This window comes from Chrysochloris asiatica, unplaced genomic scaffold (assembly GCF_000296735.1).
Source record: "Chrysochloris asiatica unplaced genomic scaffold, ChrAsi1.0 scaffold00034, whole genome shotgun sequence".
NCBI lineage: Eukaryota > Metazoa > Chordata > Mammalia > Afrosoricida > Chrysochloridae > Chrysochloris > Chrysochloris asiatica.
Genome location: NW_006408552.1, coordinates 445976 through 461450, shown reverse-complemented (window position 1 = coordinate 461450; position 15475 = coordinate 445976). Strand labels below are relative to the sequence as shown.

The following is a 15475-nucleotide window of genomic DNA, read 5'->3' as shown; positions in this document are numbered from 1 at the left end:
TGGTGTTAGAGGAGAATACTAAAAGTGCCATGGACTGCCAAAAGAACCAATAGATCTGTTTTGGAAGAAGTGCAGCCAGAGTGCTCCTTGGAGGCCAGGATGGCTAAGCTTCGTCTCTCATACTTTGGACATATTGTCTGGAGAGAACAGTTGCTGGAAAAGGATGTCATGCTGGGTAAGATGGAGGGTCAGAGAAAAAGAGGAAGACCCCCAACGAGATGGATCAGCCAGGTGGCATCATTGATGGGGTCAAGTGTGGCAGCGGTGGTGGGGTTGGCCCAGGATCGGACATTGTTTCGTTCTGCTGTGCCTGGGGTCACTATGAGTCGGTTCCGACTCAATGGCACCTGACAACAACAACAACTAAGAAGACCAGTTAATACCACTATTGTTCAAATTTATGCACCAACTACTAAAGCTAGAGATGATAAAATTGAAGATTTCTATCAATTTCTTCAGTCTGAAATGATCAAACATGTAATAAAGATGTATTGACAATTACTGGTGCTTGAAATACAATGGTTGGAAACAGAGTGGAGTCAGGAGTTGGAGAATACGGTGTTGGTGAGAGAAACTATGCTGGAGATCATATGGTAGAATGCAAGGTCAATGATTTCTTCATTACAAAGACCGTGTTTAAACAACATAAAAGATAGCAACTATACACAAGGACACACAGAAATCAAGTTTATCATTACTAGCTTTAGTGGTAAGTGCAGAATTTGAGTACAGTGGTATTAATTGGTTTTCCTTGTAATCATATGGATATTATCTGATCACAAACAGCATTACCCTTGAAGAGAGATCTTGAAATGTTCTTTTTGATGAAATGTGATGCCGTTCCTCATCAATTTGTCATTCCCGGCATAGTAAACCATATGATTGTCAGATTCAAAATGGCCAACATCAGTCCATTTCAGCTCATTAATGCCTAGGATATTGATCTTCAGGTATTCCATTTTTGACAACTGGCATTTTCCTAGATTCATACTTCATACATTCCATGTTACTATTATTAATGGATGTTTACAACTGTTTCTCCTAATTTTGAGTTGTTACCCAACAGCAAATGAAGGTCTCGAAAGCTTTACTCCATTAGCGTCAAACACAGTCAACTATTTCAGGAGGCAGTTCTACCCAAGTCGTAAATTGAGTGCCTTCCAGCCTGCAGCGCTCATCTTCCAGCACTTACCTGACAATATTCTAGTGCTCGTCATCATGTTTCAATATTCAATATTCTGGGGCTGACAGCTGTCCAATGCTGTTTTCATGGCTAAAGAATCCAAACTAGTCCATCTCTCCTTCTTCCTAGTCTGGAAACTCAACTGAAACCTGTTTACCACGGTTGATCCTGCTGGAATTATATTATAGCATCATAATAATATGCAAGCCACTACAGTACAACAAACTGATACACGAGTAGTAAACAGAATTACCATGTTGTTAAGTTCCGTCAAGTTGGTTTTGACTCATAGTGACCCTGTATAAGGTTTCTAAGGCTTTCTGGATCTTTTCAGGAGCAGAAAACCTCATCCTTCTCCCAGAGAGCTGACGGTGGGCTCAAAACTGCAGATCCTGTGGTTCACAAACAGTCCAGTGCTTACTGTATGAAGCCACTGCACTACAGTCCCCATTATTGTTGTTGTTGTTTCATACCCTGTATAGGGTTTCTGAGGAGCGGCTGGTGAGCTTGAACAACTGGCCTTGAAGTCCAGTGCCTATCCTACAGCACCACACCAGGACTCTATAGGACTCAGCAATTCCACTCCCATATTCCAAGAGAATGAAAATAAATACACACAAAAAAACCTGTACATGAATATTCAGAGCAACATTACTCATCAACCAAAAAGTAGAAGCAATCCAAATGTCCATCAACTAATGAGTGGATAAACAAAATGAGATATATTCATGCAAGGAAGTATTATTTAGTCATAAAAAGAAATGAAGAATTGATGGATTGTGCAACATGGGATGAACTACGACAATACTTGCATTGTGAAAGAAGTCAGGCAAACAGACCACATACTATCGGACTTCATCTCCACAAGATGCTCAGAATACAGAAACCCACAGAGAAAGTATACTACTGACTGCTTAGGAGGGAGGCAGACTAGAGTGGAAGAGGATGAACAGTTAATGGATATGGAATTTTTCTGGGTAATGAAAATGTTCTAAAAATAGACAGTTGTCATTAAGTGCCGTTGAGTTGGTTCTGACCCATAGTGACCCTGTATAGAGTTTCCGAGGAGCAGCTGGTGAGCTTGAACTGCCGACCTTGCAGTTCAAATGGCTTTGCAGTCTGGCGCATTAACCCACAGCGCCACAGCAGGACGCCAAAAACAGACAGTGGTGATGGCTATACAACCTATGAGTACACTAAAGACCACTGGACTGCACATTCTAAACGGGTGAATTTCACAGTATGTAAATGCACCTCAACAAAGTTGTTATGTTAAAAAGTCACATAATTTTTAATGTCCTCAGAAACCCTGTACAGGGTCACTATGGGTCGGAACCGACTCGACGGCACTTAACAACAACAACAACATTAATAAGCACCCAAGGGAGCATGGTGGCTCTCTACAATAAGCACTGGACTGTGAACCACAAGGCCAGTGGGTCAAAAACTCCTTGGAAACTCTATACAGGGTCACTTATGAGACAGAACTGATGCCATAGCACGTAACAACAATGATAACAGATGGACAATTAAGAATTTGACTGAAGATAAAAAGTTTTAAGGAAGCAAGAGGCCATAACTGCTGCTTATCTAAGTGGTGGTGTGCTGTGGAGTCAGTTCCAACTCATAGTGACTCTGCATGGGATTTCTGAGACTGTAAATCTTTTTATGAGAGCAGAAAGCTTCACCTTTCTCCAGCAGAACAACTGGTAGTTTCAAACTGCTGATCTTGAGGTTAGCAGCCTGACTCATAACTAGAGCAGTAAAAGAAGCAAGGCTGTGTATCTGGAAATCAATACACACGTATAGATACAACACACGCAAAGCATTTACCTTCAGCGCGCCTCTTCTTGGAGCGGGAGTAGATCTGAGGTCTAGCCTCAGCTGTGTTCTCTAGAGGGCTGAGGGAGTGGCAGTAAGTGGTGACTGGAGCCCAGGGATTGCCAGCTGCTTGGGGGACACTCTGTAGGCACTTTTCTAGGTACGACAGGCTAAGAAAAAGGTGGGCTGAAGAGGCTGAAGTAGCCATGGGGTCCTCACCATCCCTTCTTCCCTATCTGTAGGCATTAACTTACAGTAGCTGCTTGTCCTGATGGAAGAGTCGCGGGGAAAATTCTGAAAGGAGCTCCAGGAATGCCAGGTTTGCAGGCTGACTGGAGGAGCCAGCTGGAGGAAGCTCAGACAAGGAGAACTTGATGCCTTCCCTTGATTGGACAGAATGATTTTAGGAAGACAGTCCCTTCCTAGGGACCAGGAATACCATCCATGTCCATCCTCCCCTCAACTGGTCTCTGAGAGCACAGCCACCACTGACCAGATTTTCTACTTGACATGCTCAGTATCCTCCCTCCAAGATCGTATTCCCAGCTCTCTCTCTACACATCCTCTGGCTCAGCCCTCATAGGACTATCCAAGTATCTTGACTTCCAACCAATACTTCCTTACTTGTGTAGCATGACCACAAGATCACGGTTCTGTAGCTGCTGGGGTCCAAAGCTCAAGGCAAACCTCCGGGCCAAGTCCCTCATCTCAATGAAGGCTGGAAGCTCACTCAGGCCTTGGGGTCCTTGTTCCTGCAGCAGTTCTGTATACAACTGTGTCCAGGAGATACGGTCCATTTGGGGAAGGGAAGAACAAGGTGGAAGTAGTGAAGTACAGCATTCCTTTCTCTGCTCAGAAATGCTAAGAGGCTACTTTTATTACAGCTTTCCTTCCAAGATACTCTCCCATCCCTGAGTCCCTACATCAGCGAGCCTTCACCTCTGCTCTAAAACAACAAAAAAGAACTGCAGTAACTGTGAAGTAGACAGAGTAAAAGCAGACTAAATAAAGAGTAGGAGTTCACGTTATTATTGGTTCTCATATTCTAGTTGATAGTTCAATTTCTAGGGGGTTGGGAAGGAGACTTTCTAAGAGTTTACTTTATCTAAAGGAACTTATCATGTAACGTTAAGAGCCCAAATAAACTACAAAGGCCCTGCTCCTATGGTGGAGGCAGACAGGAAAGCTGTGGACTATGAAGAGGGCATGTCACAGACTTGAAGGTTTCTAGGCAGAAGGGAATACCTGTTTGAGGCTTAGCAGCAGAATTCGGCAACAGTGACTTCGGTCAATCTGTCTTGCTCTCGTTAGTGTTTCCTTGATGATGTCACCATAGTCATTATAGAACTTAGGTTGAAGTGGAGAAACAAAGTTTGACCCAGGACCTTTAGTTTCCACCACCACATCCCTAACATGTCCCTTTCTGAAGTGCTATTACTGTTGGTGTCAAGTGATGTCAAGTTGGTTCTGACTCATAGTGACACTGCACAGGATTTTCAGGGAGCGGCTGATGGGTTTGAACCATCAACTTTGCAGTTAGCAAGTCCAGTGCTTATCCTACAGCACTATACCAGGACTCCATAGGTAGGGAAAATCGAATCTGACCATAGACTTCATCTCTCTAGCCCATAGACCAAAAGCCCAAAGTAAGTTAGAGTTTAGGAAAACTTGGAGAAGAAGAAAAGCAATTCTGCCAGAGCTCACTCTCATCCAGCACTAACGCCTTTCTTATTTGCCTCTCCCCTGCAATAGAATGCAAGTTCCATGAAGGCTTGATTTTTTGTCTGTTTTGTTCACTGCTGTGTCGTCAAGGTCTCTAATGATGCTTGACACAAAGTAGGTGCTCAGTAAATAGTAATGCAATAGTGGGCCGAGAAAACCAAGATACACATCTAGGTATCTTATGAGACCTGATTCCTCTTTCAGCTTTTTTTTTTTCTTTCTTACATCACTCCATTTCATAGACTATTGTTGTTACGTACTGTCCAGTCAGTTCCAACTCACAGAGACCCTGTATAGGGTTTCCAAGGAGCAGCTGGTGAGTTTGAACCACTGACCTTGCAGTTCAAACCAACCTTGTGGTCAAGTGCTTATCCTATGGCACCACATCAGGACTCCATTTCATAGGCTAGGTTGAGGAAAATAGTTAAAAAAAGATTTCTGAGTAGCATAAATAAGATACTTCCCCTCCAGTAAACTTCCTCTTGTTTAACAAGTTTCTCTCCATTATTTACTACCAAGGCTCTTTTTAGACCTAACACTCTACCCTCCCTTCTGGTGCGGTACTGTGGATTAACATGCTGGATTGCAAAGTTGGTTTGAACCACAAGGTAGGAGGTTCAAGCTCACCAGCTGCTCCTCAGAAACCCTATACAGGGTCGCTATTGACTCAACGCCACTTAAAAACAGCAACAACACAGTGTTTGAAATCATGGTTGGGACGGTTTGGTCCCTTCTCTTTGATTCTCACAGTCCCTCACTGTACCTTGTTGTAGTGTTTGAAAACATCTGAGGCTGCATCCATCTCCAGTACCCCAAACAGCAACAGCTTGCAGAATCCAGCCAGGAGGCGGCGCCGCTGATGGAGCCGCTCTATCTGTAAATGATCCTCCTGGGAATCACCTGGCCCAAACCACCAAATGCAGAAAGATTAGAACCACATATTTATGACTCCCATTCTATATTCCTGAGCCAGGCCCAAGCCCCAAAGTGGTATAGAATCCCTGTACCACAGCCCAGGTCCCCAGGCTGGATGAAGACATGGTCCATGAGGAAGCTGGCTAGCTCAGACTGGAGAGTGGCATCAGGGAAAAAGACTAGTGGCCTAAGGAAATCGTATCCCCCTACAGTCATGTGAGGGCTGAAGATGAGAAGCAGATCACTTAATAAGATGAAAGCCTGTTGGGAGAGACAGAGGGAAAAAAGAATGCTTAGAAAAAGAGTATTTACCAAGATACAGATTAAACAGCTAATTTCTCTTTAGAATGGGGTCTCCTCAGACCATGAGTAGGATCCGTGCCTTGTTATTCTCACTTGAGTTAACTCTTACCTGCTCTTGGATCTCAGGGTCCACATCTGAGAGGCAGCTCTGGCAGAGCTCACAAAAGCCCACCAATCTCTCCTTCAAACTCAATAGCTGTTTCTGTGGAAAAAGACGGTAGAGGGCAGGATAAAGACGCAGGCTCCGCCATTTCCTTCCCTCGCTCACACCAATACTTACCTCAGGAGCATCTGATCCAGAAACGTGGTTTAGTGTCCAGAGGATGGAAAAATAGACTAGAGTCAAGGCTGGAAGGACCACCTGAAACAATCAAATGAGAAAAAAAAAATTAGAAAAACAAGGTGTGAGCAAGGAGCAAGAGGGAGGGGAAGAGGAAAGACAAAGTGGGAAAGACAGGCAGCCAGACACACAAAAATAGTAACGACAGAAAACATAAGGTTAGAGGAGACCCTATTCCTTTTCTGGTAGAAAAGGATTAGTACTCTTGACAATCTTCAGAGGCTTCTAGCACGAGTAGAAATTTTACTTTTCCCTAAATTTACGTGAATTCCTAGAATTCTTCAACAGTACCCTTGATTCCCAGAAACCAAGAGAGAATGTTTTCAGACACTGGAAAAGAGGACCCATCTTCCAAGAATAAACAGACAGATCGGTACACCAGAATCTGCCTCCCTCTGTCCCTAGGACTGAACCACCTAGGAAAGTGGATGCAGGATCCCTGAATATCCTCTTTTGCTTCCACGTCTCCAACTTGTCTACTTACCTGGCAAGGAACCTCTCCTGTATCCACAGCCTTCCGGAGGAGTCGGTAGCATGGCTCATAGAGCTCCCAGCGAGTCAAGTCATGAGCGCTTGTGGGAGGGGAGGAAAGATGAAAGAGGTAAATGTTAAACTGGAAGAGTAATGTAAATGTTAACTTCACAGGCTTCCTGTAAAAATATAAGAGGGAGATGGATGGGGAGTTGCTCACTTGTAGAAGGCAGAGAGGCGCTTTAGAGTGGCGGCCAGACTATAGACCTCGTCCTCATCTAGGAAGGAAGACTGCAGAAGGAAGAAGGCCCTCAGTCGGACTTTCCCAGGAGCATATAGATCCATATTCCTTCCTGGGGATCTCTCCCACTCTAGTGTGAGGTGCCCTATCCTTTAGTCTCAGTTCCTACCTGTAGTAGCTCTTCAAGTTCCTGTTGGAAGCGGTCGGTCAGCAGATCCACCAGCTGACTGCGAGCAAAGTCCACCCGGCTGAAGAAAGTGAACTCAGGCTTATAGAGCTGACAGAGGGCGCGAGCTCCAGCCTCCAGGACAGCTGGCTCAGTGTGCTTCACCACCACTTCCTGGAGCTGTTGCAAGAGCAACTCCAGGTGCTGGGAGAGAAAAGGTGATGAGGACAGCATTGCAGGGGGCAAGAGGATAACTCTTGCGGAAGGGGGGAAATCTGAGGGAGTTAAGAAATAGGACTGAAAGCATTAAACTTTAAGGGTAAGAGAACTAACAAAGGAAAAGATTACTGATTTTTCTGGAACCAGACAGAACCTTAGGCCCTGGGTGGGAGCAGCAAGGTACAGGAAGCATTTCCTCCCAGCTCACCTTCTCCAGGCGTCTGGTGCAGTAGATGCTGAGGTCAAAGTAGCTGAGAAGCTGCAGCAGGGGAGCAGCCTTCTCGGCATCCGCTGAGAACTGTGGTGATTGGACAACAAACTGCGCTGGTTAGCTACTAGAGTACAAACTCCTATTTCCATTCTCACTGAGGCTTTTCAGTACCCCTGCTCATGCCCTGGAGCTGGAGTGGGATGGGGAGGCAGCTCTACCTTGGCCAGGAGCTGGGGAAGCAAGGGGATGAGGTGCTCAGTCAGTTTCACCTTGTCCTCAGCTTGGATCTTCCGTTCTTTGGCAGTTAACCCCTGGAATGAGAGTGACTTGGGGCAGGAAAAGGTGTGGAGAACTGGGTCAAGAGGATGTGTGCATCACTCCTCTCCAGGACTTTGTCTGCCCAAGAAGCAGAAGAGAATGCAGCAGCTGCTTTGAGATTTCCTCCCCCAAAATGGAATTCTTTGAAGGGAAACAGAAGGGGTACCCTAACCAATACCTGAGGATAAGGAAGGGCAGCACCTGCCCAGTTTACACCTCATTCCATACCTTCCTCCCAGTGACCCGGCCAATAGGTGGGTGAGCCTCTGAAGCTTGCCGGACACTGGACACCAGGATTTCTATCAGTGTGCTCTCCTGGATGTCACCCAGGTCTGGGATGGCAGGGGGATCAAAAACAGGATTAGAGATGAGTCACTCTTCATTCCCAAGTTTCCCCCATCTCCATGACACCTATGCTGCTGTCTACAGAACAGGAAAACAATCTATTCTGGCTTCAGACCCCACCCTGGGCTACCATATGGCACGCACTCTGATCCTTCTCCAGCAGCAGGCTTGTCAGACTCTCCCAATCCTTCAGCTGAGACCCTGCACAGTCCCACAGGCTATCTACTAAGTAAGCAGCGTGGTTATGGAGCTGTGGAAAAGGGCACACATGAAGTACTGATGTCACATTACACAACTCCTCCGACAGTGCTCTATGGACAGCTCCTTCCCATATGTCACCTCACTCTCCACAAAGAAGGATAGCAGGAGCTGAAAGAAAGTCCTCTGGGAGCCTGGGCTTCGGTGTCGTTCTCTTCCACTCACTACTCTTGTCCCACATTCAGGGAAGAAGAACCTGGTGGAAGTGACACAGGGAAAAAGTGCAGCATGGGAGGGAACAAGGAGTGGAATGGTCATGTGGAAGGAAGAACTCATCCAAGGAGAGGAGGCATAAAGGAAAAGAGGCACAGAGCTAAAGAAAGCCCTAAGGAACTGAGGGGGGAAAGGAGACACAGAACAAGATGTTAACACAGGTATGGGCAGTGCTTACGCAGAGGAGCAGCAGGTGATGGAAAGGTGCCCCACTTACTTCCAGTAAAGAAACTCTCCTGCAGCAGAGGCCAGCGCTCGATTGGAAGCATACACCACAGGGTAGACGCTTTCACAGTCTGTGTCTGTCAGCACCCCTTCCATGTTCCTACCACAGAAAAGGAGAAGGAAGTGTGTGGGTATGGGCGCTCGTCTTCTAGCACTGCTAAGGGTACAAGCAAATATACATGAGTGGAAGACAGAGGAGTATGAAGAGTTAAAGAAGACAAGAAATGATGTTCCTGCAGACCTTGTTACTCTCAACCTGTACAGGGATACAACTTTGGAAGGGCCTGCTCAATGCTGGAAAGGTAAAAGCCCAAGGTGCCTGTCTCCCACTTCCCAGGACTCACTGAAGGAGAAGTGTTAATAGTCTGACAGCCTCCACTGCCACATCATACTCTTTGTCCATAACCATGGATACCATCCGGTCCTGTAGAGAAAGGGCCATTACTCAGTATTTCATTCGCCCCATGGTAAAACATCACATTCTCTTTGAATTTTCAAGATTCCTAAGAAGAAGAAAGTGGAGCAGCAGATGTTGGGATTGCTATAGTGATATAAGAGCAGAAGTGGGAGTACATGAAGCAGGAAAAAGGGAACCACAAGAAAAGCACAAGCAAAGGAATCCCATCTCAATTTCACCTTGAAGCGGCTGGTGAAGAGCTCCAGGCGCGCAGTCAGATCTCGGTTGCTATACAGCCCTTTGAGAGCCTTCAGGCACTTTAGACGGACTTCTCGATGCTAGTGAGAAGGGTAAAAAAGAATGGAAATGTGCCCAACTCCTCACCCCTACTGGGCCTCCATATTCCCTCTAAGATAACTCATTCTGGGCCTGAATGTCCTCTGTGCTGAGAACTCATGAGATGTCACAGAGACAAGAGTCTTCCAACTTTAAAAAAAAAAAAAAAAAAAGTACCACATCAGAATTTCACAATCATGTTGAAAAGATTGTTTTGTTTCCACGCTAGCATTTGTCTTACCGATCCATCAATAACTTCCTTTACCTCAGGTAGAAACATTTTATCTCCTGGATGTGTCCTTTTCCTGTATCTTATTCCACTCTTCCCTATTACTGGGGGAGTTTTGAAGTTCAGTAATTTGATGGGTGATCACTGCTTACTAGGTAAAATATGTAAGTGGCAAGACCAAAAAACTGGATCACCCATTCCAAGGCAGGAAGAGAATGAAGGAAATAGGAAGAAAGGAGACAATGCCCACCTTATCATGCAGGGTCCAGCCAATGTATTTTAAATAGCTGTCAGTAAGGAAAGAGGTACTGTAGCTTTGCATCCAAGACCCAATCTCCTCGATGCAGATAGCACGGATTTCAGGAAGCACATCCCTAGAAACAGGTAAATTAGTCCCTTTCGCCCAACTGGTTTCCATCCTGACATAGAATAATTTTCTTCACTAAATACCATGTTTTATGACTCTCATTTCTTCCTCCCAGTGTAATTACTACATATATATTTAAAGGTTTTCTTGAATCAGCGCTGTACAATTTTATCTTCTATCCCCCCTTTTAGAACCTGATTTTAAAATTTCATTAACTGTTGTCCTAATTGTGTGAATGTACTAATTCCACTTGAAAACAATGTAACTCAGTGAATGGTTCTATAAAAGCCAGGTTAAAAGCTATGCAAGAGTGAGTGAGAAATCAAAGATGTTCATTGTAAGTTAATTTGACTAGCACATGAAACTGCAGTAGGGGCAAGAAAAAGGCTTGCCAAGTTGCAAGCATCCCTCAGAAAGTACTGCCTCGTTTCCCTGCTCTTGTCCTTCCAAGGCAAAACTGGGTAATACTGAGCAATGCCTTATTTCTTAAGAGCTTAAAAGCACCTTGGTCTGTTGTTGGTAAGTGCCTTTGGGTCGACTCCGACTCAATAGAGACTCTGTAAAGGGGTTCCAAGGAGTGACTGGTGGGTCTGAAGCACTGACTTTGTGGTTCAAACAAATCTTGTGACCGAACGTTTAGCTACAGCACCACACCAGGGCTCCACTTGTGGGTGGGATATACTGTCTTTTAATTTGAAAAGTTGTTGGGTTTTGCTCCATTATGGGATTAATCACATAATTTAGGATTAGGAGGCAGTCTAATCATTTCTGACAGATTGCATAACCAAGCACCAGCAGCTTCAATTAAGAGGAGTCCACCAACTCACCGGTACCGATGTACAAAGACACCTCTGAAGAGGGCATTCATCATTCCCTCAATGTCTTCTTGATGCTCTTGGAGCTGGAGGACAGAGAGAAAGACAGGTCAAACTCTTCTGTTCCCCAATGGCATAAGACTACAAAGATGAAAAGTGTGACTTTCATCGACTTCCTATTCTGTACAGGATACAACTGGAATACTTGCTATCCTACATTCCCTTGTAAATCTGCAAATTCTGGAAGAAGCTGTACAGGCAGTTCCCAGGTTATGAATGTCCAACTATGGTCAACTCCTCCTTACCCTTTGTTGCTGTTAAATGCCAGAGTTGGTTCAACTCATAACAAGCTGGTGGCTTAGAAATGCTGCTCCTGTGGCTTGAAGTCCAGTGCTGATCTTAGAGTGCCACACCAGGACTCTAGGAGTCCTTTTTTTAAAAAAGTTTTTTATTGTGAATTGAGTGATAGTTTACATGGGAATTTACATCAGTTTTACATTCATCCTATCGTATTTTGTTTCATTGCAATGATTACAATCCCCTCCATGCATCATCATTCAACAGCATTTGCTTCCAATCCCTCTGTTTCTTTTTTTGGATGTACACCGAAGCACTCAGGACTATATAACCATTCAAACCACCAAAGGGTACACCCCACTCCACAAGCCTGCCCCCCAGCCACCAGCACACAGCCCCTCTCCCTCTCTGAGTCCAGAGTCCCCAGTTTCTCCATCTCTGGCGTCGCTGCTTCTCTGGATAGGGTCCCACACTCTGCTCTTCTACCTTGATGGTCCCAGGGTCCTCTGCTCTGGACTGCAAGATCAACCACTCCACTCCTTTTGCAGCACTCACAATCAGTCCTGACAACAAATTGCTATTGAACCACAAGAGTCTTATCTCCATCTCCTATAAACAGTCCTGTCCAGACAGGTTGGAAACCACTCAGTGGAGAGTCTACTTTCCCCTGCACCCTCTGAAACTAGGCTCCCTCTTGAAAGCTTGTAAGCCAGTCACTTCGTACCTTTGTAGGCCCCCTCCATTTTGGGTAGCCAATGTCTAAATTGCCCATCCCTGTCAAACCTGTGTACGAAGGGGGTGGGAATGATCCTTGCTATAAAGACTCATTCCCTCTTTTGAGCTACTACATCCATAAGTATAGGTTAAGTTCATCAAAATGTAGCAGATTACTCTTTTTTCTTCTTTCTTCCTCTAGTCGAGTTCTGATCATCCAGGCATTGAAGCCAGGTCAAATGGGTACTATCTGTAAGTATGGGTGTTCTTGTGCATCTCCCCTCACTTCCTATCAGCTGGATGCATCACTCTCCACTCTAGTCTTCTGTAGCTATTCCCCTGTCCGTGGGCTCAGGAGTCCCCAGATCTTGCCAAACTGCTAGCCAACCAGGTCTCAATTCAGGTTGACAGGAGTCTATTGAACATGGTAGGACTTAGCTCACAACTTTATTACTGTTTTCCCCCACTTCCCCTTATCAGTAGACCAACGTGGTCACCAGCAAGACCAAATGCCTGCTCGTATATTCCCCTTGAGTCTCAGTCTTGGAAGGGGATTTGCCCTGAGGGAACCCAACGACTTGCCTTAATGACTCCCCGGTGAAAAACTTGCTTGTTCTTGTAATAGTCAATTGGACTGCCGTTGTTTTTTAAAGTTTTAACTATGAATTATGTGATAGTCTACATGGGAGAACGCCAGCTTTACATTCATCCTATCGTACTTCGTTTCACTGCAATGATTACAATCCCCTCCATGCATCATCCATCGAACCACCAAAGGGTACACCCCACAAGCCTGCCCCCAGCCACCAGCACACAGCCCCTCTCCGAGTCCAGAGTCCCCAGCCACTCCTTCTGTCCATGTTATCATCTCTGCCTCCATTTCTGGCGTCACTGCTTCTCTGGGTAGGGTCCTGCACTCCACTCTTCTCACTTGATGTGCCCAGGGACCTCTGCTCCTGGACTGCAAAATCAACCACTCCCCTCCTTTTGTTGCAAAACATCTACCTTTACATTTCCGACCCTCACAGTCAGTCCTGATAGCAATTATTCACTATTGAACCACAAGAGTCTTATCGCCATCACCTTTTATCAACCCCATCCAGACAGGTTGGAAACAACTCAGTGTGGATTCTACCTTTGCCCGTACCCTCTGAAACTAGGTTCCTTATTGAAAGTTTGTAAGCCAGGCACTTCTAGACTTTGCAGCCTCCCCCCCGCCCCACCATTTTGGGTAGCCAATGGCTGTTACCCATCCTTGTTGACCCTGTGTACCAAGGGGGTGGGAATGATCCTCATTGTAAAGATTTGTTTGCTCCTTTGCCATACTGCATCCACAAGCATAGGTCAATTTCATCTAATTGTAGCGGACTACTCTTTTTTTCGTCTTTTTTCTTCCTCTAGTTGTGTTCTGATCATCCAGCCATTGAAGCCAGGTCAAATGGGTACTATCTGCAAGTGTAGATGTTCTTGTGCATCTCCCCTCACTTCTTATCAGCTGGATGCTTCACACTCCACTCTGGTCTTCTGGGGCCATGTCCCTGTCCTTGGGCCCAGGAGTCCCCAGGTCTCGTCATACTGCTGGCCAATCAGATCTCAATCCAAGTTAACAGAAATCTATCGAATGTAGTTGGACTTAGCTCACTTCATTGCTGTTTTCCTTCCACTTCAGCTTATCTGTGACCAATGTGGTCAGCAGCAAGACCACACACCTGCTAGTGTGTTCCCCTTGAGTTTTAGTCTTGGAAGGGGGTTTGCCTTGAGGGGACCTGAACACTTGCCTTGATGGCTCCCGGGGAAACAACTTGCTTGTTCTTGTAGTAGTCAATCAGACTGCTGTTATTGTTTTTTATTTTTCCTGCTGGTCTTTCTTTCAAGAAGTATCTTCTGTTCTTCTAGCTGCTCCAGGCTGGTCTGCTTGTCCTTTCAGGTGGAAATTTCCTACCTCTGAAAATTCTGGATGCTGTTCAGGATTCTACCTATGGTCTTATGCAATGGAAAGGGTCTGCAGAGAGCTTCCTTCACTGGGCACATTGTAGCCCCATTTTAGGTATTCCAATCTGTTATAGGCAGAAGACGGACTTACAAGCTTTCTATGGTGATATTTCTAGCTATTCCTTTCTCTCCCCCTCAAGTGTCTATTTTATAATGGTATGCCAGGGAAACCAAGATTTAAAAGACAGCCAAGCATCTTAACATTATTTTCCCTCTTTCATCCATTCAAACCATGCCTCAATCTCTGTATCCCAGAACACTGTTGTTCCAAGGTTGAGCTTACATCACTGTTTACCTCTGTCCTACGTAGCCCATGCAAACCTGCCAAATGTTCTCCCATCCACCCTTTCTTCCATTCCCCTCCACCTTCTGGTGTATTGCCCTCCCCAGCACCCAAACTATCCTGTGTCTTATTCCCTACCCTGTGCTCCACCTTCCCCTCCCTCCCTTCGCTCCACCCCCTACACCCTGGTAACCAACAATTTTTTCCCCCTTTTAGTGTGGGTACTTTTTCTTAAGCTTTTCCAATAATGGTCCTATGCAGTATTTATTTATATTTTTGTGACTAATTTCACTCAGCATAATGTCCTCAAGGTTCATCCATGTTTTGCGGTGGCTTACAGCTTGTTATTCTTCAAGGTAGCATAATATTCCATTGTGTGTATGTACCACAGTTCGTTTATCCATTCTTCCATTGATGGACATTTAGGCTGTCTCTACTTTTTTGTTATTGTAAATAGTGCTGTTATGAACATTGGTGTGCATACATCTACTCACGTTATGGCTCATATTTATTGTGAATGAACACCAAGTAGAAGACTTGCTGGATCATAGGTATTTCTATTTTCAACTTTCTGAAGAAGCACCATACTGTTTTCCAGAGTGGTTGAACCATTTTACAATCCCACAAGCAATGTAGGAGGGTCCCAGTCTCTCCGCATCCTCACCAGCATTTATTGTCCTCTACTTTTTTGATCTTTGCTGTTATTGCTGGTATGGCATTGTTGTTTTGATTTGCAGCTCTCTAATGGCTTTACTGACTACACAACAGCTTTCGATTGTGTGGATTATGACAAGCTATGCGCAACATTGCAAAGTATGAGTATTCCTGAACACTTAATTGTGCTCATGAGGAATCTGTACATGGACCAAGAGGCAGTTATTCGAACAGAACATGGAAACACTGGTTTAAAATTAAGAAAGGTGTGCAACAGGGTTGCATTCTTTCACCATACTATTCAACCTGCAAGCTGAGCAAATAATTCGAGAAACTGAGTTATAAGAAGAAAAATGTGGCATCAGGATTGGAGGAAGACTCATTAACAACCTGTGATATGCAGATGATACAACCTTGCTTGCTGAAAGTGAAGAGGACTT

At 45.0% G+C, this 15475-nt stretch overlaps 1 protein-coding gene across 1 annotated transcript in view; it reads right to left on the bottom strand.

Moving 5' to 3' along the window:
• Window positions 1-15475, bottom strand: part of STAG3 (stromal antigen 3) — a 47388-nt gene that overhangs the window by 10100 nt on the left and 21813 nt on the right. The window contains exons 8-28 of the mRNA XM_006859814.1: window positions 11108-11181; window positions 10164-10287; window positions 9588-9686; window positions 9296-9375; window positions 8944-9051; window positions 8595-8709; window positions 8400-8505; window positions 8139-8242; window positions 7811-7903; window positions 7590-7679; window positions 7166-7366; window positions 6976-7046; window positions 6769-6856; window positions 6225-6305; window positions 6054-6146; window positions 5734-5902; window positions 5490-5626; window positions 4250-4351; window positions 3629-3777; window positions 3259-3387; window positions 3017-3174 (exon numbers count right to left, since the gene is read on the bottom strand). Of these exons, the coding sequence (XP_006859876.1) occupies window positions 3017-3174; window positions 3259-3387; window positions 3629-3777; window positions 4250-4351; window positions 5490-5626; window positions 5734-5902; window positions 6054-6146; window positions 6225-6305; window positions 6769-6856; window positions 6976-7046; window positions 7166-7366; window positions 7590-7679; window positions 7811-7903; window positions 8139-8242; window positions 8400-8505; window positions 8595-8709; window positions 8944-9051; window positions 9296-9375; window positions 9588-9686; window positions 10164-10287; window positions 11108-11181 (2371 nt within the window). The remainder of the gene's footprint in view (window positions 1-3016; window positions 3175-3258; window positions 3388-3628; window positions 3778-4249; window positions 4352-5489; window positions 5627-5733; window positions 5903-6053; window positions 6147-6224; window positions 6306-6768; window positions 6857-6975; window positions 7047-7165; window positions 7367-7589; window positions 7680-7810; window positions 7904-8138; window positions 8243-8399; window positions 8506-8594; window positions 8710-8943; window positions 9052-9295; window positions 9376-9587; window positions 9687-10163; window positions 10288-11107; window positions 11182-15475) is intronic.